Source organism: Piliocolobus tephrosceles, chromosome 1 (assembly GCF_002776525.5).
Source record: "Piliocolobus tephrosceles isolate RC106 chromosome 1, ASM277652v3, whole genome shotgun sequence".
NCBI classification, from domain to species: domain Eukaryota; kingdom Metazoa; phylum Chordata; class Mammalia; order Primates; family Cercopithecidae; genus Piliocolobus; species Piliocolobus tephrosceles.
In genome coordinates this window covers 67,580,720-67,604,848 of record NC_045434.1, presented here as the reverse complement: position 1 = coordinate 67,604,848, position 24,129 = coordinate 67,580,720, and the positions used below count along the sequence as shown (strand labels likewise).

Here is a 24,129-nt window from a genome sequence, read left to right as displayed (position 1 = left end):
AGAGGCTTAAAACAACATTAATAATTTATCTTTCTGGCTTCCATGGATGACTAATTTGGGAGCAGCCCAGTTGCAGTCAGATACTGGCTAGCGCTTCTGTCATCTGAAGGCATGACTGGGCCGGAGGAGCCACTTCCAAGGTGACTCCCTCACATGACGTGCATCTCCTCGGGGCTGCTGGAGTGTCTTCACGGCATGACCACTGGCTTCCCCCAGAGCAAGCAATCAAGAACGATTCAGAAGCCAAAATCCCTTTTTGTGACCTCGACTGGGATGATTATTTTTTCCTAAGCACTATTACAGTCCTGGTAGCTACACCAAGTCAACTGTTCTGTGGTGGTGCTGTGGTGAATGGAAAACCCAGAGAATTTCATCAACAGCAACACTATTAACAGAAGAGTAGAAGCCAATGATTTCTAATGTTTATTTTTTGACAAGTTTATCATGGTGTATAAATACCCCCATCAAACAGCTAAATACAAATGGAATGCTGGTTTGTTTTTTTTTTTCCTAAACGGTTTTTCTAACTACTTGTCACTGCTTAGCTTAATTTTCATGTTTCTCTCTACTCCCAGGATAGCCATGATTGCCTTGAAGCCCCAGTAATTCAGGGCAGGAAGCTGGTCTGAGGTGTCATGGCAGACACTCAAAGCTTGGCTGTTCAGAGCCCTTGTGAAGGCTCGCTTCCCTCCTCCTGACACTTGGCCAGTCTTCCTGAGCCATCTCTCTTCCTGAAGAACAAGGCTTAAAATCACCTTTTTCTCTACACATTTTTCCTTTATACTTCCTCTTTCAAGTAAGAAAAAGGGAAAAACAAAGACTGTCATATTTTCCTAGACTCTGCGAAATCCGACTGTAGCCTATGATTATTTCCTCTCAACTAGGAAAAAGTTGCTGTATCACCTTAGTTACTAATTTCTTCAATTAACTCTTCCTTCTATTTTTTTTAATCATTAGTACCAGTCAGCATTAAGCACATCTGTGGCTAAGCCTATTGTTTTACAATGTGTTTTATAAGGACATCACACTATTTTCCTTCAACATATTAAAATACTTTAACTTAACCAGACTTTTTAAAAATAAAGCATCCAGTGGTTACTTGCAAACTAAATTAGAAGCTCACAGACGTGGATGAAGTAATGGTGCCTTTAAGAGTTACGAGAAGTTTTTAAAAATCTACTTGCTCACCCCCTTCTCACCACACTGCTGGCTATAGGTAAACCTGAGAAAACAGAATTTTTAGAAAGCTTTTCTGGTGATTCTAGTATTCCCCTGGTTGAGAACAATGGTCATTGTTGTTCCAGGTGGGTAGGGCCCATCTGGGTGTTGTTGATTACCACAAATGAGCTACACTTAGGGATAGAGTGGGGAAGTCTTATGTGTTGGTTCTGGGAAGCTTTTGGGAAGAATTATGTTTTGAGCTGTATCTTGAATAGTAATAACATAGCAAAAAAACTGACTTGTTGAACACATACTACATGGGGCACTTTATATATATCATCAAATTTAATCCTCACCAAAATCTTACTATAAGGCAGATGGTATTATCTCCTTTTTACAGATGAAGAAAACTGAACTCACACTAAGTGTTTTGCTGAAAGTCACACAGCAAGTAAGTAGCAGAGCCGGGATAGTCAGTGTGACTGCAAAGCTCTGATTACTGTAATGCAGCAGATTTGGTGGAAGGCAAACAGCAGAGATTCATGATGTGGGTAATGGCCAGAGAATTATTTCCTACCTGATTAAAATCTCTGTGAATGAAAAATATCTAGGCTTATAAGACGTCTTTAAAGTCACTTATGGACATCACTATTAGGCTGGAAATTGTCTTTCTAGTGCCAAGAAGATGAGAAAAGCCAAGTTTTTATCATGAATAGACCCTGTATAATATCATCCATTTCGATTTTTTCTAATTACATAGTCAGCAACAGAGTCAGGATTAGGACCACTGACTTATACAAGATGAATAGTTTTGTCAGATACAATAGGCTCACAGTTCTCTACTTCTTGGCGTCCTCTGTGGTAAAAGGTTGGGGGATCTATTATTTTGGAGGCAATGTGGAGAAGAGGCACCACTATAACTTGCAGTGTAACTTAGCAACTAAAGGATTCCAATTCTGCCTTTGATAAACTAAGAGACTTATGGTTATTCAGTGTGGAAAATTAACAAATGCTAGAGGTACTGAGATTAGAGTTGGCAAAAATTAGCAAAGTGATTTTAATTTATTTCTATTGAAAGAAGTATTTCTTTAAAAGCCACTTTCTATCCAATTATTATGATGTTTCAATGTAGTTCGTGGTGATAGTAGTGACTTCTGCAAAGTTTTTCACTTTTATTTTTGTTTTGAGATTTAGAAGAAAAATAAACATCGAGTTTTGTGAGAGTTTCTAACTTAAAAGTAGATGTTAACTACTATTGGAAAACGAGCCTAGTTAAGATTAACACGCTAGTTTAAATGACTTTTAAAATTGTGTTATTTTAAATGGCTTTGTTAATTAGATTCCCTTTGATGACTCATATTGGAGAAAAATAAACTTAGAGCTCTCATTAGGAAGTAAAGCAAGACCTGGGTTTGCAAACCTACAAGCCAGTCTACCTTTAACCACGTACATTGTAACTAAATGGTTATCTCTTTGCAATCAAGAACTCAGCGAGTTCAAAATAAGTAAAAGTGGCAAATTATCTGAAGACCTTTTCAACCTGTTTCTGACCTTCTTGATTCGTCTGCAGAAGTAATTGCCTGTGGAAATTGCTGTGCTTTTATCTGTGGTGCTATTAAAACACTGGTTGAAATGAGGTGGCACAGACTGCATTGTTAATGGGTTACTGTGGAGCAGGAGCTGTTGTTTTATTCGACAGATGAGAAGTAGCTGAAAATAACCTTCTGTCTCTCCTGTAAGAACTGTGCTTGTTAAGTGACGTTCACCAACACGGCCAAGTTTGAATGTGGTGTAGGAATTCATGCTATTCTTAGCAGGTTATTAAATGAGAGATTTTAGGCTTTTCTTGTTATAAAATAGGGAATGTATCTATGTTTTGTATTCTCTGTTTCGGGGAGCTACTTTCTATGCCCATGGCCATGCTTGATGTGTTGAAGAGAAATGAGGGGATAGTGCTGGTGTAACTGAAATGCAGGTTAATCACTCGCTGCTTGCAGAGTCTGATTAACAAGAGTGAGATCTGATAAAAAGAAAGTGACTTATTTCCAAAGCTGGCTTAGAGGAAGAAGCACAGATGTCCCGCCTTTAAATATACCACTTTGCTTTTGGAACAGAAATCAGACACTTTTAAAAGGCAGGGGAGGAAGTGAGCAAGGGGGTGGGATCTGTGTGTTACCTCCAGTGCCTTATCTACTGGGTGGTTTAGCTGGTGACTGCTGGCACCTTTGTGAGCAGGACTAGGCCAGAAGCGCCCCAGGTAGGATGGAGTTTCATACCATGAGGCAGTCTCCTGGTAGGGGGAGTTCATAGAAATCAGCTGCTATCTCAAGGCAAACTCCTGGTGGCCTGGTGGGTGAAAGTTCCATGGTGGACATGCTTCGGTCTGTAAATTGACTGTTGATTCTTGAGGAGTTAGGTGAACTAGCCCTGTAGAGAGTATCTGGTGGAATGGGGTTGTGGTGATAAAAGGGTATTTTTGCATTTGTAAAGGGCTAAGAAGTGGAGAAAGAGAAAAAATAATTAAACCATCTCTTAGAAAAATGGGGATACTCGGTTCCACTGGCAGGAAATTCAGAGCTGAGCGTAGTTATTTCCATCAAGGTGTTGCTAATCTGTGGGATGGTTCTCTCAATCTCACCTGGCTTCATGGCCATTTTCCTGTACAGCAGAGTAAGGTTAGCTACCTTCAGAGTCTCCCTATGCTTTCTCAATATGGCCCAGTATCTTTTGTTCATCTGGCCATCCTCCCCGCTTGCGGGAGGGCGTTATACTTAAATCTTATTAGGGAAGTACTGAGTATTTATTGGTATAGCATAAACCAGTGTTTCTCAAACTTTAACATACCTCAGAACCACCTGGAGAATTTGAAAGGAACAAATTCCTGGGTCTCACCCCCAGAGATTCTGATCCAGTAGGTCTGGGGTAGGCCTGAGAATTTGCATTTCTACCAAATGTCCAGCTGATGTGATGCTGCTGTTCCAACATCACACTCGGAGAAGCCCTTGGATCATTGAACCAGAGCAAACTCACCTCTTTGAGACAGACTCTTCAATAGCTTGTCAACAGCATTGACAAACCGAATGCACCCACTGAATGCAGAGGAAGATGCCTCTGAAGTGACTCCACCAAAATTTCCACACTCCAGAAAGTCTTCTATTTAAGGAAAAGCACAGGCCAACTTATCACAGTAGGAGTATAATCATTCAAAGCCAAGAGCTGAAGAAACCAGAATCCAGAGATGATTGATGGAAAAATATGAACACTGGGTGGTTCAGGAAAGAAAACTAAGATTTACTGCAAATCTGTTCCATCCAGCATTGTGTTTGACATTTGTCGTGTTAATTAATTGAATATTCCCAGCCACCCTAAGAGGTGAGGATTATCCTTCCCCTTTCATAAATGAGAAAACTGAGGCTCTCATTACCTGACTTAGTGGCAGGGCCATGAATTCCATTACAGTGCTGCTTTCTTATCAGAACCTGAGTTATTTTTACTATACCATGCTGCTTCCCGGAACAGCACATGACATATCTGAGCATTTAATGTTTGTTGAATTAAGACATCTGATGATAAAGTTAGTGAGGTAACACTTCCAGGAAATAATTAACTTTCGAGAAAATTCTTTAGTCTTTAATTATCCTGCTGTTAATTATTATTACTTATTGAGCATTTATTATGTGCAAGATACTGTGATAAGCATTTTATATATTATTCCACTTATTAAAAAATAAGGTAATTATTTATTATATACAAAGAAATTTAAAGACAGTAAATGATTATCCTGAAGTGGGTAGTGGAGCCAGTATTCCAAATTGCAGCTCTTGTCTCCAAAGCATAGACTCAGCATTCTCCTGTGCATTCTCCTCCTATGCTGGATTGATCTGCTAGCATGGCAATGAGTAGATACTTCTTTTTCTTCCTATTGTTACTACTTGTATGAGTCCATTTTCATGCTGCCAATAAAGACATACCTGAGACTGGGTAATTTATGAAAAAAAGTGGTTTAATGCACTCACAGTTCTGTGTGGCTGGGGAGGCCTCACAATCATGGTGGAAGGCAAAAGGCACGTCTTACATGGTGGCAGACAGGAGAGAAAACTTGTGTGGAGAAACTCCCATTTATAAAACCATCGTATCTCATGAGACTTATTCACTATCACAAGAACAACATGGGAAAGACCCACTCCCATGATTCAGTTACCCCCCACAGGGTTCCTTCCATAACACGTGGGAATTACAGTAGCTACAATTCAAGATGAGATTTGGGTGAGGACACAGCCAAACCGTATCACTACCCATTTCTGCCCAGGCAGTGAGTTTCTTGGCTATGGTTTTTAAGTTACGGGAAATAATTTAAAAGTTAGTTACCAGTTACCATGCCAATATAAACTTTATCCTCACACCTACTCCATCAATGTCACATTTGAAGAAGCAAAAGCAATAACAACAGTAAAGACCAAAAAAATTACATTAACAAAATTAGACGTGTTGCTCTTACATGGGCTGGATGAAATAGAATAAGGACTAAGTCTGGTTCTCAGGTGTTGTTCCCTACCCCCTCACACTCTCCCCTTGTCTACACTTATTCTTCAGCCCCTCCTCATCCATGAATAGCTTCATTCAAAATCACTAAATGTGTAGTCAATATTTCAGCTAATACGTCAAAGTTCTTAGTGTTTATGGATTTTAGAAATTCCTTTGAAGGCCTCTGTGCATGATGAGCTTCGTTGAAAGCATCTCTCTTCTGGACCCCAATATTGTTTGGCAATGATAAATTTTGAGTCAGTGCAATTAAAAGGCAGCAGTCTTTTAATTCAATTCAGGTTAGTGTTCTAGGTTACTGTCTTCATGACATGCTGTCCAATGTGCGTTAACTGCCATGACAGTTGACTGTAGGATGATTAACGGAAAGAGTAAATAACATTGGGAGTCTCTATGTGCCAGCTCAGTATTCTGGATACTTTCACACAATATCTGATTTAATTCTGCCAACAACCCAGGGGGAAGTGAGCAGACGTTTTTCTTTTTATTAGATTGACAGAAACAGAGGGAAAAGAAGTAAAGTTATTTGCCTCTGATCACAGAGTTCTAAGCAGCTGAGCTGGAATTTGAACCCAGAAGAGTATAACTCTGAAGATCCCATCTTTCCTTCCTTATCGAGAGAAATGTTGTGTGTGCAGAAATCACCTATAGGGATTTGCTTGGCATCCCTTAACATAGAAAGCAGAAAATTTAACTTGTGAGTTCCTTTTCTGCCTTTTTAGACTGTATTTGCTCTATCTCATTATAGACTTGGAAGTGAGAGAGTGTCTCTGGACCACTTTGAGTGCTCAGTGCCAATGCTGTATGTGTTAATGACACTCTCTCCTGCACCCTGCACAGCCAGCAGCACAGTTACTTAGTGAGCAGTTCATCCTAATCAAATGACTAATGGGGAATTAAGGATGATAAGACTGGAGATTTTGTTTTAAGGGAAATTCATATAAGAGTTATTTTCTTTTTTGGCAAAAGAGGGAACAAATTAAGTCTCCTTAAAATAAGCAGCAGTAAGGTGTAATCTTAATGGATATTGAATTTCAGGCACTATCTGGCTTAAAAGCAGAGATTGGAAAGGGCTTCTACTTTCTCAGTTTTTCCTGTTGGCATCTATGAAATCTCAGGGTGGCAGGATAGTAGGAGTAGTAGAGTTGAAGTGAGGGGAGATAGAAAAAAACAGAGAGAGAGGGAGGGTGTTAAAGTCTATATTTAGAAAATATATAGTGGCTCTTAATAGGTAGTTACTTTTTCTTTTCAGTTTGCCTATCCTTATTCCAGAAAAAGTGATCAATGAATAATCCAGTCAGCCTTGGCTGTGAAGAACAAGTCAAAACCAACATTTCTGTTCATATAGCTTGACAACATATTCTGAAATAAAAGAAGGAGTTGCAATAGAAGTCAGAGAATCATCGTACCACTCTTCTCAAAGTTCTTAGCAGTGAAAGTATCACCTGGGATATTGTTAGAAATATATATTCTCTAGGGCCCACTCATGACCTACTAAATCTACTTTGGAGGTGAGACCCCAGAATGAGTTTAAAGGCTCTCCACATGATTCTGATACACACTGAAGTTCGAGAATGGATGATTTAGTAGATACAGTGTGTGGCTGGAGTCAGACAGATCCTGGGTTCTGGCCTTGCTACATATTGCCTTATTTCTTTGATCTTGGACTTCAGTTTGCTTACCTGCTAAATAGTGACAGTATCTACCATGAGGTAGTAGTGTTATTTATCATTACTGTTTTGCTCTGAGCGCTTATCTTTGCAGGTTTGGTAGCCATTTTTCACTTTCATATGGGGAACATTGGGCCAAAGCCAGTAATTCCTGAAGCCTTTGCAAGTCATTGATATTGCTTTTGCTATAATGGCTGGCTGAAAGCACATGTTTCTATCTGATTACCCCTGAGAGCCCACAAAAGCAATAGTAAAGGGGAGTCCTTTTTACAAGCATAAATCCATAAAGACAAAAAGAATGAGAGGAGAGACAACAGTAACACAAATCTGAAAGCTGGAAAGCAATGACTGACTTGGTAGACCCCATAAAGCTGAACCCTAATGTGACACAAGGGAAATCTGAAAAATAATTTGATTTGCAACACAGCTCCCAAAAGATTTTCACCAGAACCCCCACTCAACTATTAGTGGCAATAAGTACCTCTACAAGTGGAGGTGAAGGTAGAGCTAAGAAAAAGGGGGCGGGTTAAAAATTTGCTTAGCAATTATTTAGGCCCACAGATGTCTTCCTCATTTTGTGCAGTTGGGTCATTGCACCTCCTGACATTCATGAAACCTGGTCTATTCTTTAGAGGTAGTCTCTGGACTGGGGGACAACAGGCACAGTGAAACAGAGGTACTATATGAAAATAAGAATTAAGGGAAACTTTGTACACTGAATATTGAAACCTTCAACCTTTCTCTCCCTCACTTAATTGCTGAATATTGCCAGCATTCTTGACAGCAAATTGAGTCTTCTCTGAGCAGTCCAAAAGGACAATCCTAAAGTTGGTAGCATCATGGATTCTTCAACACAAACTCTAGCCAGGTCAGTCTACAGTGAATTCTCATAGTTGACAATGTCTACTCATTCACTTAAAGCTTTTAATCAGTTTTCTAGGGCCCCACTCTTAAATATGAGTGGATATCTAAAGATTACCATGTATTTCTACGAAGAAAGGCAGACAAACATGCACATAAATAAATGAGGGAACAAAGACCAAACGAAGAGAAGTAAACTCAAAAATAGACTTATCATTGATATCCTTTGAGAAAACAAGAGAAGATATTACATCTAAGAAAAAACAATGCAAAGGAACATTCAGACAATGAAAAAAAACTCATGGAAATTAAAAATATAATATCAAATGAAAATTCAATAAAAAGAGCAGAAGCTGAAGAAATTTCTCATAAAGTGATAGAATTAGGAAGAGAGAAAAATAAAATTAAATTAATCTGGGAGTCCAACATCTGCATCACAGGAGGCCAGGGAAAAGAAAATATAGAAATGGAAGGGAAGAAATTATCAAATAATCCAAGAAAATTTTCTTGAAATGAAGGGCATACATTTCCAGATTGAAAGGGTTTAGCACAATGGATGAAAATGGAACCATAGCAAAAAGGTGCATTATTACGAATTTTCGGAACCTTGTAGAAAGAGTTTCTAGAGAGGAAAAAAAAAACCAGGTTATAATATGAAGGACAAGGGATCCTACTGGTTCTGACTTCTCAAATCGCAAGACTGGAGAAATGCCTCCAAAATTCAGAGAGAAAGAAATGATTTCCACTTTAGAATTCTACACCAAACTAAGCTATTAATTGAATATAAGAGTAGACATGTTAGGTCTCAAAAAACTTTGTTCGCATATATCCTTTTTCAGAAAGCTCTTAGAAGATGTCTTGTTAAAAAGAGGGAAAGGGGTAAACCAAGAAAGCGGAAGACAGGAGATGCAGGAATAAGGGGCTCTAACCTAAATAAGTGAAGAAACTTCCTAGGTTGCTGATGAAGAGTGAGAACTAGAAATAAAATTCTAAGCCCCTTCACTGACTGAACAGACCTCCTCTTGGCCAAGGGGACTTCAGAGAAGCCTTGGAAACTTGAGTTCCTGGCCATAATAGGATGAGAGGTTAAACATGCCTTGTTATAACTCCTATCTCACCAAATGTCCTTAGTCTTTCTTCCCTAAGACTAAACAGAAACCAGCCCGTTTGAAAGACTCCACCACTGATAATCACTGATGCTGCTGCTCCCTTTTGTGATTTTCACAAAACAGCTGAATTGCATTCCTTCCTGATAAGAGACCACTCACTACAGAATGGTTCTGGCTAGTCTATGGAGGATGCACAGTGAGGGTTTTCACGTACTCTGCTTTACAAACGCGATCCTTGGTTCATGTTAATGCTGCCATTTTTTGAACATGGGTCCCATGGAGAGGCATGAAGCTCAGCTGTTCACATGCATGTTTCTCTTTTTATGAATATTCATGATCCCTCCTATAGCTTATTTAACATGTATATATTTGGCCTCCCCATTCACCATAAATCTTTGTCTTATTCTTCTCCCTCTTGAAGTGTCTGGTTCTGGCTTCTGGCTGAAGGCTATGCTTCCCAGCCTGTCAGAATAGCCCCCTGCAAGCTGCAATCCTTTATGAGAAATAAAACTCTCCAAATTTATGAACCTTGTCATTTTAAGTTCACAGGAAAGAGTCACACAACTGGCAATGGCACCGTTCAGAAGCTTCCAGGAAAAATTTAAGAAAATGAAATTGATAAAGATACGTGTTTTTGCTACACTCGCCTCCCCCCTCCCCCACCCACCAAATTCCACACAGCTATTTCTAATTAAGGGCTGGATAATAGCATCTTTTTTTTTTCTTTCTTTCTGGATAGGAACCCGAGCTCTCGCTGTGATATAGTATAAACTGTAAACCACTCAAATATGAAAGAAACCTCTTCTCCAAATCAGCATTTTGCCTTGAGGTTGGGGGAGGTCTCCTTACTTTCTCAAAACAGAAAGACTCAAAGAATCCACATTTGGAGCCATCCATAACACCTTGTGCCCTGGGAGGTTCATGCTGGCTTTTTTACTCTCCTGACAGTGGCATTACAATATCTCTCCCTTCCTCTCCACATCACACTCATATATCTATTCAGGTGACAACTGGACTTACATGTCTTCTCTCCCACTTAGGTTTTTAGTATTTAAGGTATAATGCTTTATATATAAGATACCAATATAAATTAAATGTTACGTGCATGAAAAACAAGTAATCCCCCTTCATATAAAATTAGGGGCTGGGCATGGTAGCTCACACCTGTAATTCCAGCACTTTGAGAGGCTGAGGTGGGAGGACTGCTTGAGGCCAGGAGTTTGAGACCAGCCTGGGCAACATTGTGAGAACATGTCGCTGTTTTTTTTAAAAAAGGAAAATAAATTAAGGAAGGGGTATTAAGAGGAGAATTATCAACCTTTAGTGTAATAATATTTCATAATAGTAATCATAATTGAGCAAGGGCCTCCTGAGGACCCCTAACCTTCCAGAATGCCTCAGAAGCAACCTAGAACAAGAGCAGCCCTGAGCTGTAAATGATGGTTGTACATCCCTGCTTGACGTCTGACCTGCTGCCTGGTTCTCCCAGATCATGGATAAGAGAGTTATTCTTACTATATCGATTTGGTGTAACTATTGTTTTAGGCTCAAGATTAAATTAATTTTCTGGCAGCCATTCTAAAAGAGGCACATATACTCTTTTCCTGTGACCCCTGGTTCATTGTGAATCAGAAAACAGAGCTGAAGCAGAACTGCCCACATAGGCTTGTTCAGTTAGAGTCAGACTGACTGGAAAAAGACAACTAACCCATCTCCTGGGAGGATGGTTAGTTCTGACCACACTTCATGCACTATTGGCATGGAGGAGGCAGAACCTTCAACTGCATTGTTATGAGGCTACCTATGAGCTTAGAAGAGCTAGTGTCTGCTTTTTGTCTGGCTCCTTTTGTTCAGATTGACACCAGTCCCTGGTACTTTTCCAGAGAACTCTTTGATCCTTGTTTACAACTCTCTTTTGGTGGATTTGTGTCCTCAGTCCTTCCCTTATCTCTAGATCCATGCATTTCTCTCTTATTTTTTGCCTCCCATAGTGTGTCAGCTAACCCTGAATAAGATTGTTTGGAAGAAATGGTTGTGGTACATCCATACAAGGAAGGAACTATTGATACATGCAGCAACTTGGATGATTTTGATGAGTGAAAAAAGACAATCTCAAAGGGTCAGATACTTTGTGATTCCATTTCTATAACATTATTATTATTATTATTTGAGACAGAGTTGCTTCGTTACCCACCCAAGCTGGAGTATAGTGGCACAATCTTAGCTCACGCAACATCTACCTCTCCCAGTTCAAGTGATTCTTATGCCTCAGCCTCCTAAGTAGTTGGGACTACAAGGTGTGTGTCACCATGCCTGGCTAAACTTTTTTTTTTTTTTTTTTTTTGGTATTTTTAGTAGCAACAGGGCTTTACCATGTTGACCAGGCTGGTCTTAAACTCCTGGCCTCAAGTGATCTGCCCACCTTGGCCTCCCAAAGTGCTGGGATTATAGGCATGAGCCACTGTGCCTGGCTTTTATAACATTCTTAAAATGGCATAATTATAATAAAGGAGAAAAAGTTGTGATTGCTGGGGGAAGCATGCCCATAAAGGGGAAGCACAAGGAGATCTCTGTGGTGATGGAAGAATTCTGTATTTTGAATGTAGTGCTGGTTACATGAATCTACACATATGATAAAATGACACAGAAGTATACATATACTTTATAGCAATGTCAGTCTGTTCTGGATACTGTGCTGTAGTCATGTAAGATGAGAGAAACTGGGTGAAGGGTACGCAGAATTTTTCTGTACTATCTTGGCAACTTCTTGTAATTTCTTTTTTTTTTTTTTTTTTGAGATGGAGTCTTGTTTTGTCACCCAGGCTGGAGTGCAGTGGCGTGATCTTGGCTCACTGCAACCTCTGCCTCCTGGGTTCAAGCAATTCTCCTACCTCAGCCTCCCAAATAACTGGGACTACAGGTGTGCACCCCCATGCCCAGCTGATTTATATATATATATATTTTTTTTAGTAGAGATGGGGTTTCACCATGTTGGCCAGGCTGGTCTTGAACTCTTGACCTCAGGTGATCCACCTCCCTCAGCCTCCCAAAGCTTCTTGTAAATTTCTAATTATTTCAAGTAAAATGTTTGCTTTTCTTATTTAAAAAGAAAAATGAACTATTATTAAACAATACATGCAATAACGTGGATGAATCCCAAAATATGCTGAATCAAATAAACCAGTCAGAGTAAAAAAGAAAAAAATATAAATACAATGAGCTACATCAAAGCTAAAAACTTTTGTGTTGTAAATAATACCACAAAAAAGTGAAAAGACAACCCATGTGATGTGAGAAGGTATTTGCAAATCATTTATCTAAGAAGGGATTTGTATCCAGATTATATAAAAGATTCTCACAACTCAACAATTTAAAAAACCAATTGAAAAATGGGCAAAGATTTGGTTTCTCCAAAGAAGATATATAAATGACCAATAAGCACATGAAAAGAAGCTTAACATCATTGGCTGTTATGGAAATGCAAATCAAAACCACAATGAGATGGCAAGTCACACTCATTAGAAAGAAAAAGACACAATAACAAATGTTAATGAGGATATTGAGACACTGGAACTCTCATATACTGCTGGCAGGAATGTAAAGTGGTGCAGCTACTTTCGAAATCAATTCTGCAATTTCTCCAACATGTTAAACATAGTAACCATATGACCCAGCAATTTCACTCCTAGGTATAGAAACAAAATAACTGAAAATATGTTCACATAAAAACTTGCACACGAGCCAGCTGGGAGCGGTGACTCATGCCTGTAATACCAGCACTTTGGGAGGCTGAGGCGGGCGGATCACGAGGTCAGGAGATCGAGACCATCCTGGCTAACACGGTGAGACCCCGTCTCTACTAAAAAATACAAAAAATTAGCTGGGCGTGGTGGCGGGCGCCTGTAATCCCAGCTACTCGGGAGGCTGAGGCAGGAGAATGGCGTGAACCCGGGAGGTGGAGCTTGCTGTGAGCCGAGATTGCGCCACTGCACTCCAGCCTAGGGGACAGAGCGAGACTCAGTCTAAAAACAACAACTTGCACATGAATGTTTATAATAGCCAAAAAGCAGACACAACCCAAATGCCCATGAACTGATGAATGGGTAAATGAAATGTGGAATATCCACACAATAGAGTGGTGTTCAAATTAAAAAGGAATGAAGTACTGATACATGCTGCAACATGGGATGAAGCTGGAAAACATTATGTTAAGTGAAAGAAGCTAGTCATGGAAGGCCGCATGTTGTATGATTTTAACTTATATGGAAATCAGTAAAGATAGAAAGTAGGTTAGCAGTTGTCTAGGGCAAGAGACTTGGGAGGAAACGGAGAATGATTGGTAATGGGTATGGGATTTCTTTTGGGAAGAGTATATTCTAAACTTAGATTGTGGTGATAGTTGCACAACTCTGTAAATACACTAAAGACCATTGAATTTTGTGGTTTAAATGGATACATTTTATGGTGTATGAATTATATCTTAATAAAGACGTTAAAAAGAGTACATACTGTATGATTCTATCTCTATAAAATTCTAGAAAATGAAGGTTAATCTGTGGTGCCAGAGGAGAGATCAGTGGTTGTTTGGGGATGGCAGGTGGAAAGCAGGTGGGGATGGGAGGGAGGGATTACAAAGAGGCATGACAAAGCTTTTGTTGGTGATGGATATGTTCACTATTTTGATTGTGGTGATGGTGTTATTGGTGTACATATGTCAAAACATGGCAAATTATATACTTTAAGCATGTACAGTTTATTATATATCAATAATAACTCATCTTTTAAAAAGCCAGAGCAAAAATGTGTGAAATTTGACAAATATCTATTAAGTACTGGTGTAGTGTTAGATCCTAGAGATACAACGGCAGGGAAAAGAAGGGTTCAGCCTTCAAGCAACTCACACTGTCAGGGAACAGGCAAAGAAAGAAGCACATGATTGCAAAATGGTGTCATATGAGTTCTGTAGAAATATGCCTGGTAAATCATGGTCACACTTGTGGTGACAGATGGAGGGCAGAAGGTGTTTAGGAAGACTTCCTGGAAGCAGTAGCTCTTGAGCTCAGCACTGAGCAATGGAAGTTAGAGGTAGAAGGTGGGATTTTGTAATAACAGAATGATCCTTCTTCCTAATGCAAATGTAGGGGGAGCTGTAGTAGCACATAGTACATACTTGTTATGTCTCAAAAGGGACTTGATTTTATTCTTACCATATTAAAGCTATGTTTTTCCTCAGGAGCCACATCACAGTGAAGCAGATCGTTGCACTAACAATAAGTGCAAAACAAGGATATAACATCCTTCACTGCCCTCTGCAGACTTGCTATCATTTATTTATTTGTGATTATTTATTTAAGGCCTGTCATTCCTGCTCTGTTTTTAGCTCTGTGAGGACCAGGTCTGACTGTTTATTTACCATCCTGTCCTTGGCAGGTAGCATAGTGCCTGGCACATAGCAGAGCTTGATAAAGATCATTCACCAATGGGTTTGGATTTTGACTGGTATGGAGCACATAGGCAGACATTTGACTAGTGATCTCAGGCATGGCTCAAACTTTTTATGACAGAAGGTATAAAATGAAGCAGTACAACTCACCCCCGCCCCCGCAACCCACCGCCTAGCCCCCACTGCTGTGTCTTAGTTCTGTCCCCAGCCATGCCAGCTCCCATCCACCCTAACCCTGCCTCCCACAGGTTTCTCCTAGTAGCTTGGTGTTAGGAGGCTCTTTCTTTGCATCCATGCCCCAGAAGCTCCAGGTGTGAGGGTCTCCTGAGAATAGTAAGGGCAGTCTGCACTGGGGGCAGGAGGGGGAGGCAGCTCTGGCCATTGGCCTACTCTGAGCAAGCTGAGCTTTCTGGAACCCTGGCTTAGGGACCACTCACATGTTATTTCTTCTCCTGCTCCTCCTCCTCACCTCTAGCACTTCTCTATGCCACCATCTTCGGGAATGTGACGACCATTTTCCAACAGATGTATGCCAACACCAACAGATACCATGAGATGCTCAACAGTGTTCGGGACTTCCTGAAGCTCTACCAGGTGCCAAAAGGATTGAGTGAGCGAGTCATGGATTATATCGTGTCTACTTGGTCCATGTCCAGAGGCATTGACACAGAGAAGGTAAGGAGGATGAGGAACTCAGGGAAACCATTTGTCTCTTGCTTTCCCTAGGGGTGTTAAGGCTTGCCTAGGACAGTGGATCTCAGATCTGGCTATGTTCAGAATTCACTTGGGTACTTTGGGATTCCAGGTCCTACCTCCAGAGGTTTTGTTTACTTCTAGATCAGCCTTACTCCAAGACCAACAATCAAAAATCATTATTTAAGAAATTAGAAAAGCAGGGTGTATTTCCTGGAGAAGAGAGGAGCTGGAAGTTTAACTGTCCAGGGTAGAATTTCCCAAACTTGGATGATGATAAGAATCAGGGCCATGACTAGAGAAGGGAGATCAGTATTGCCAATTTTCTTTTTACCCAGACTTGAAGATAGCACAGCAGTGTTACTGATCTTGTCTTCATTCAAACTTTCAGTATTTTGTTCATCATGGATTTTTTTGCATTAACCTTGATTTTAAAAAAATAGCATTAAACTATGATTTATCTTGATTACTGACTTTTTTGGCATTCCCTTAATTTTATGTGTCCAAGGCTGTTGCCTCACTTAGCTCACCCTCATCTTGACCCTGATAAGAATCCCATGATGTCAGGCCAGATGCAGCAGCTCATGCCTATAATCCTAGCACTTTGGGAGGCCGAGTCAGGTGGATCACTTGAGGTCAGGAGTTTGAGACCACCCTGGCAACATGGGGAAACCCCATCTCTACTAAAAATACAAAAAATTAACTGGGCATGGTGGCATGCGCCTATAGTTCCAACTATTCAGGAGGCTGAGGCAGGAGAATCGCTTGAACCCAGGAGGCAGAGGCTGCAGTGAGCCAAGATAATGCCACTGCACTCTAGCCTGGGCAACAGAGCGAGACTGTCTCAAAGAAAGAATCCCATGATGTCATCATTAAAAACAATCCCAGCCCCCATCCCAGATCTGTGGAATGAGAAGTCGGGGGAGGTGAGGGAGCATTTTTAATAAGTGCCTTTAAAAACTATCCCAGCCTTCAGCGGATCTATGGAATGAGAACTTCGGGGAAGTGAGAGAGCATTTTTTTTTAAGGAGTTACTCTTTTTCTTTTTTTTAATTATACTTTAAGTTCTGGGGTACATGTGCAGAACGTGCAGGTTTGTTACACAGGTGTACATGTGCCATGAATTTTTAACAAGTGCCCAGGCAACCCTGTTCACCAGACAAGTCCAGGAAACAGTGATCAAGAGTTTGTGCCTTCATCATCAATCGACTTGACCAGAACATCAATTAGGCATCTCTCTGGTTATTTGTTTTCCCGCCTGTAAAATGGAGAGGGTGATAGATTCTTATTGTTCTCTAATAGTTGTATTATTCTAGATGCATTTCAATAGAGTAATGAAAATTTGGTGGTACTGGAAATAATAGAGAAAACATACAGTGGACTTCCTATTATTCACTTATGAATTTTCTTTAAAAAAGATTTAATCTCAGATCTATTGAGATTAAATCCATTCTCAATGAGATTTGTTCTCTGCTTCTCAGTCTTTATCAAGTCTGTTTTTTATCACCAGTCTGTAAGTACTCAGGGCATACTGATTCTTTCGACTATTAGAATGAGGAAAACAGAAAGATAACACGATTGCAAAAATACCTAATGACACATTGCAAACCAAATTCAGCTGGCTTTGGGATCAGCTACTTATGTTCCTAGTCTTCCTTCATTAGAATTGTCAGTTGAGAGTTGACAGTTTAAAAGGAAAAATTGAACTGAATTTAATCCTCAACTTGAACATTACTTTGGTTTTGCTGACTATTTGCCGTGATAACCATAACACCACTACTACAACCTCAGCTACCATTTATTGAACATGCATTAAGAACAGATATTTGTTTTGCTTCTTCTATATGTCTGGTCTTGCACTAGTGTTTCACTTAGCCTCCACAGCAACCCTGTTATCCCTATTGAAGGGGGTAAGCACAAGAGGCCCGATTCATTTTACTAACTGCCCCTGGTCACAGAATAAAGAATGGCAAAGCCAGGATTTGAACACCATTTTGTCTGACTTCAAAGCTTGTGCTTTTCCTACTATTACTTAAAAAAATTTAAAACATGTACTAGAGAGAAGGAGGATGAGTCCCAACAGAGTCATTCTAATTTCTTGGATGGGCAGGGCATCAGCTGGAGCTGAACTTAGTGGCTGCTTTTGCCAACCACCTGCCCCAACTACGCCTGTTGTTTCTGCTGTGTTCTCTCAACAATGCCTGTAGGTTCTGTGGGTTCCTGGCAGCTGATGGAGCAGAAAGGAACTTTGATCTCTCTGCCCTAGGGCTCCTTTTCCCAGGCACCAGGATGCCTTTGTAAGTCTGGTTGTCTGGAAAGCAGCCCTTCCCCACCCTCGCTGTAGGGCTGGCTGGGTGGCTGCCCATGGGAGACAGCACCGTCAGCATTTGCCCTCTCTTACTCTCCCTGCAGATCTGTCCTGCAGATTTGCCCTCACTTTCCGGAAGGGCTTTGGGATTTACCCCAGCTCCTGGGCCAGATGGAAGAGGTAATAGCCGTGGACCCAGCTCACTCTGGAGCCCAGTCTGTCCTGGGCTGGCTGATCCTCTGGGCAGGAGCTTGTGGCAGGCAGCTGCTGGGGAGAGAACAAGTCCTGTCGTCCTATACCTCTCCACATCTGCCCCTCCCCTCCAATCTAAGTCAGAATGGTCAGTGATAACCAGGGAGCCAGGGCATGTGGGTGGTAGTGCTGGGATACCCCAGTTTTACCAGCTATTGGCTGGTGACTTTGAACACATCACTTGTCTCTAAGTCTGTTTTTATGTCTGTACACATGGAAACATGATCTTTAAGACTAGGTGACCTCTAAAGCCCTTTTGGCTATGACCTTCTGGACTTCAAAGCCTCCCTGAAATTGCTGCTGCTGCTGCTGCTGTGATGACAACATCAAAAATGAGAGCTCACAGGCATTGAACACTTGTATGTGTCAGGCATTATACCAGGATGTTCCACACAACAGCTCATGGAATCCTCAGAAGAATTCTATAGGAAATTTCAAAAAAATGAAGACATGGGGAGAGGAGCTAACTGTTGCCTCACATTCATGCATCTAGTGAGTGCTGAGGCTGGGACTTGAATCCAGTTCTACCTGATCCTAACGCCTCTTCTCTTACTCAGGACTCCTGTCCTGCCTAACCTGGAGGAGATTTCACATTGACATCTCCCTTTAGCCTTTGAGACCTTCAAGGAAGAGTAAGGATGGTCTCTTCTCAAAACCTAGCAGTATGAAAGGTGGCCAGAGCTGGGGAGGGTGGCTGTGGGGTCTCAGAGTTGAGACCTTCCCACTCCACTCAGAGAAAGGAGTTCCAGATACCCCACCCACCTCAGTGTGGAGCCAATAGATGGGAAGAATGATGGAAATGACTGATGGCTGTGACAATTTGCAATTTCTCCCCTCCAGGTTCCCTCACCTGCTCTCACTGTACTCTCCGTTGGCTCTGGGAACAGTGCCCAGAATCAAACGTTGTCTCCATGCCAAGGCCTCATTCACTAGCAGATTCTTCCAGGGAAAGAATAAAGTCTAGCCCAGGGGAAACCACGTATTTAAAGGTGAACTCACCTGGAGAATAAGTCTTGGTTCCAGACTACTGGGCACAGTTTTGACATGGCATGCGAGTGCTCCCCATTATCTAGTGATCTGCTCAGAGAGCAGAGGAACTAAATTAAATCTGCATTTCTGCAGGAGTCTTGTTTTGAATGAGTCTTATAGAAGTAAGTCCTTAGCAAGTGCTCCGCCCAAGCATTGGCATTCTGAATTTTCCTCTCTGCCTTGGTCTGTCCTGTGTCTGTACTCCCAGAGGGCATGCTCACTTGCTGGGCATCCTGCAATCCCAGATCAAGAATGCAGAGGTACACAGGGCAAGGGCATGTGCTTACTGAATCGCCTACTAGGGCCAGGCTTTGTCCCAGGCTATGTACTGGTAGATATAATTTCATTTAATCTCACAAGTCAGTGTTAACAGTCTGCATTTGATAGGAGAAGTGAAAGTGTCACCTGGAGGGGAAGGAGCTGGGATTTCAACTCTTTGACCTCTTTCCACTGCTGTACCTCCAAGGAGAGCACAGGGGCACCTGAGGGGTTGGGGATATAAGTGAAGCCATCAGGGGTGAGGTGAGGTTTGAGCTGGGCTTTGAAGGAGGCTGCAAGTCTTCCAACTTTGGGGATGAGCAGCAGATACAGTGGCAAATGGCTTGTGCTAAGGCAGAGAAGCAGGGGTGGGAAAGTACCCAGAACCTCAAGGAAAACGTCATCACTGAACATATTTGATTTTATGCCCCTAGCTTTGCTCATAAGCTAGGATGGGAGAATGGATTATTTTAGAAACACTTCTGATTTCTCTGGAAAAGTTTGCTTGAAGGTGTCCATACTTAATGCTTGCTATGTAAGGGGCCATGCAATGTTTTATTGCAAACATTAAGTCCAGAGAAATATTTTTCCCTCTAGAAAAACCTGTAAATTTTTAATTTTTTCAGAAGATGAGAACTGCATAGCCTCCTCCAGTTTTCATTTTGCTTGAATTCCAAGATGCTGCCGAGATGTTGATAATAAAATTGCAAGCCTTTTTTGGGGGGGCAGCTGCCTAGTATAAGAATTGGTTGGGATCTAAACCAGGCTCTGATGTCAAGCTACCTAGTTCAAAACCCCAGCTGTGCCATTTCCTGGCAATTATGGGCAAGTTATTTATCTTCCTTGTGCCTCAGTTTTCTCATTGTAAAATGATATAATAATAACACTTATACAGTTTATGGGAGGATTAAATTAGCAAATGCACGTAACAGTTTAAAATGTACAATCACAACCCTGTTCAACTTTGCCTATCCTTCTTTCCTTTTTTTATTGTTTAAGCACTTACCACTAAATTTTATTTATTTTGCTTATTTGTCTCCTCCCATTAGATGGTAACTTATATGAGGGCAGGGAGTTTTGTCTTTTTTTATTTTTGTTTTTTTACTGCTTCATCCTCAGAGCCTAGGATGATGCCTGGCAAACCATGATGTGTTTGATAAGTATTAAATGAATGAATGATTCTAAAGTGCTTAGCAACGCCTGCCATTCAGTAAGTGCTTAGTAAATGTTACTTTATATCTGTCGTTAAATAACACCCTATATTCAGCCCATCAGCAAATCATGTCCGTTCTACATTAAAAATCTTTTCTAAATTTAACTGCTCCTCCCTGGCTCTCCTGCCAGCATCCCAGTCAAAGCTTCCCTCACCTCTCACCTGGACAGCTGCAGGAGGGACCTAACTAGATTCCTTGACTAGGCTCTTGACACCCTATAGTCAGCACTCTCTAACACCACTCTGTAGCTTCAGTGATCTTCTTCAGATGTAAGTCAGGTCATGACATTCTCCTGCTCAAAAATCCTCCGGTATTTCTCTATCATACTCGGAGTAAATCCCAAGGCTTATTACACCTGAAAGTCTCTTGTACTTCGTGTTGTCTTTGATCCTCATCTCCTGCCCCTTTGCTCTCACTCCTTTTGGCCATTGCTCAGGCTCTCTTAGGGCCTTTGTGTTTGCTATCTTGCTGGGATGTTCTTCTTCACATGGCTTACTCTGGCACTTATGCAGGAGTCAGCTTAACTGTCACCTTCTGGTCCAGGGGCGGTGGCTCACGCTTGTAATCCCAGCACTTTGGGAGGCTGAGGTGGGTGGATTGCGAGGTCAGGAGATCGAGACCATCCTGGCTAACACGATAAAACCCCGTCTCTACTAAAAGTACAAAAAATTAGCTGAGCATGGTGGCGGGCACCCGTAGTCCCAGCTACTCAGGAGGCTGAGGCAGGAGAATGGCATGAACCTGGGAGGCGGAGCTTGCAGTGAGCTGAGATGATGCCACTGCCCTCCAGCCTGGGTGACAGAGTGAGACTGTCTCGGAAAAAAAAAAAAAGTCACCTTCCCAGAGAAGTCTTCTCTGACCACTAGTCTACAGGAGACCTACTTACTCCCCGTGCTGACTCTCAGACCTCTGTCCTGAACATTCAGCATAGATTTTTTTTTTAGAAACTATCTGTCTCATCTATAAGAATATAAACTCCATAAGGGCAGGAACTTTGGTTAGAAGAGTATAGTCTGGTGTAGTGGATGTTGCTCCTCCCCCTGAAGTGCTGAAGGCCACAGTGAGGACCCTCACACTGTTTTTTTCTGTGCCTGGCTAGGTCCTGCAGATCTGCCCCAAGGACATGAGAGCTGACATCTGCGTGCACCTGAACCGCAAGGTTTTCAAGGAGCACCCGGCCTTCCGGCTGGCCAGTGATGGCTGCCTCCGGGCACTGGCTATGGAGTTCCAGACGGTGCATTGTGCCCCAGGGGATCTCATCTACCATGCAGGAGAGAGCGTTGACAGCCTCTGCTTTGTGGTTTCTGGCTCCCTGGAGGTGATCCAAGATGATGAGGTGGTTGCCATCCTAGGTAGGTGTTGGCTTTGCTGGACGAGCAAAGGTACCTGGGGTTGGCTTAGCTACTGGGCAGCTCAATGCCACTGCTGCCTTCAGGTAGAGATTGCTTCATAGGGCAGGGCCAATTGCTAATATTAACTTATCTATCCAACAAACAAACAGCAAGAGCCTGTTTGGCACAAAGCCAGTCGCTGTTTGATGTCTGGAGTATTTCAATAAGAAAAATGAGTTTTATCCTCAAGGGGCTCCCAGTCTAGTGTAGGAGATGAACAAATAAGCAGACGTTCACAGTACAATGGGAGGCACATCTAACCCAGTATTCAAGTGGGAAGGCTTCCTGTACCTATGCTAAAACTTAAAAATTGAGAATGAGTTAGCATGGAGAAGGGAAGGGATGACGTATTCTAAATGTGTCACATCCTTTCAGAGGGAGAAATTCATGACTCACTTGGGGAACTACAAATTATTTAGTGTGGCTGGAGCACAAGAGAGGACATGGTAAGATACCAGACTAGGGAGGGAGCGAAGCACTAGGCAGATCGTGGCAGACTCTGGAAGCCACATGAGGTGACTGGGATTATTTGAGGGAGCCAATGAAGAGCTGAAAGCAGGGGAGAGGCATGATGAGATTTGTACTTTAGAAAGATGACAGTAGTTGCAGCTTGGGGAGTGGATTGAATGGGGAAGGCTGGGGTAAGGAGACCAGGTGGGAGGCATGTTATCTAGAGGCAAGTTGATGGTGGCCTGAACTAATACTGTGGCAAGCAGATGGAGAGAAACAGATGGAGTTGAGATATTCAAGAAGTAGAATCACTGGAACCCAATGACAGATTTGCTGTGGCGGGGAAGGAGGAGTCAATGAGGACTATAGGTTTTCTCACATGGATAACAGGGAAGCTGGTACGCCATCTACAGCAATAGAGAATGTGGGAGGAGGAGCAGGGATGCGGGGGAATGTGTTGGTAATCAGGACATTGAGCATCAGTAGCTTTTAGGAAATGTGTCTGGTTTTCTGAGCTAGCCAGAGAACAGCTCTTTATTGGTGGCATATCTCTAAGGGGGCAAGCCATCATCATAATAATAGCTATCATTTATGGTCATTTGACACACAGCATTTGACACACAGATACTCATTTCACCCTTACAGTAACCCTATGAAATGGTTTTATTATCCCCGTTTTGTAGATGAGACAATTAAAGTTCAAAGAGGTTAAGGAAATTTCCTCATGGCTGATGAAGTTCATGAAGCCAGCATTCCAGAGTCCCTCTGACTCCAGAACCTCTGCTTCAATCCAAAATGGATTACAAAATGTAATACTGCAATTCTGATAATAATTTTTTTTTTTTTTGAATCGGAATCTTGGCTCTGTTGCCCAGGCTGGAGTGCAGTGGTGCAATCTCAGCTCACTGCAAGCTCTACCTCCTGGGTTCACGCCATTCTCCTGCCTCAGCCTCCCAAGTAGCTGGGACTACAGGCACCTGCCACCATGCCCAGCTAATTTTTTTGTTTTTTGTTTTGTTTTGTTTTATTTTGATTTTAGTAGAGATGGGCTTTTACCATGTTAGCCAGGATGGTCTCGATCTCCTGACCTTGTGATCTGCCCACCTTGGCCTCCCAAAGTGCTGAAATTACAGGCATGAGCCACCACGCCTGGCCTCTGATGATAATTAATGTAGTATGCTGGCCCATTAAGTTGCCAGGTACTGGTAGAGATTGTAAACATGTGTTTTATCTTTTACAAATGATTTATTAGAAAACTGAGGCCGGAGGAGATTAAGTTATGCTGAAGTTAGAATTGAGATTCAAACTACATAGAGACATTAGATAGTATTATTTTAAAAAAGAAAGAAAGAAAAAGAAAAGCCCCAACTTTGTTCCTGCTTGACTTTGGAGCACACAATATGTAGCTTCCTTCTTGTTTTTTTGGCCCTAAGCCAACTGGCTCTCTTGATTACATTTTGCTTAGGTTAACCCAAGGATGATTTATGTTCCTTCAGCATACGTTGGCAGATGGTCAGAGGGAGAGTGGGATAGAAATTGGGTGGGGTGGTCGGGTGCAGTGGCTCATGCCTATCATCCCAGCAGTTTGGGAGTCTGAGACAGATGGATCTCTTGGGTCCAGGAATTTAAGACCAGCCTGGGCACTATGGCAAAACCCTGTGTCCACAAAAAATACAAAAATTAGGTGGGCATGGTGGTATATGCTTGTGGTCCCAACTACTCAGGAGGCTTAGGTGGGAGGATCGGAA

The 24,129-nt window shown here is 41.7% G+C and overlaps 1 protein-coding gene across 2 annotated transcripts in view; it reads left to right on the top strand.

Moving 5' to 3' along the window:
* Positions 1-24,129, top strand: part of KCNH1 (potassium voltage-gated channel subfamily H member 1) — a 451,621-nt gene that overhangs the window by 310,318 nt on the left and 117,174 nt on the right. For both annotated transcript variants that reach the window (XM_023198319.3, XM_023198318.3), the window contains exons 8-9: positions 15,262-15,461; positions 21,640-21,892. In XM_023198319.3, coding sequence (XP_023054087.1) covers positions 15,262-15,461; positions 21,640-21,892 — 453 coding nt within the window. The remainder of the gene's footprint in view (positions 1-15,261; positions 15,462-21,639; positions 21,893-24,129) is intronic.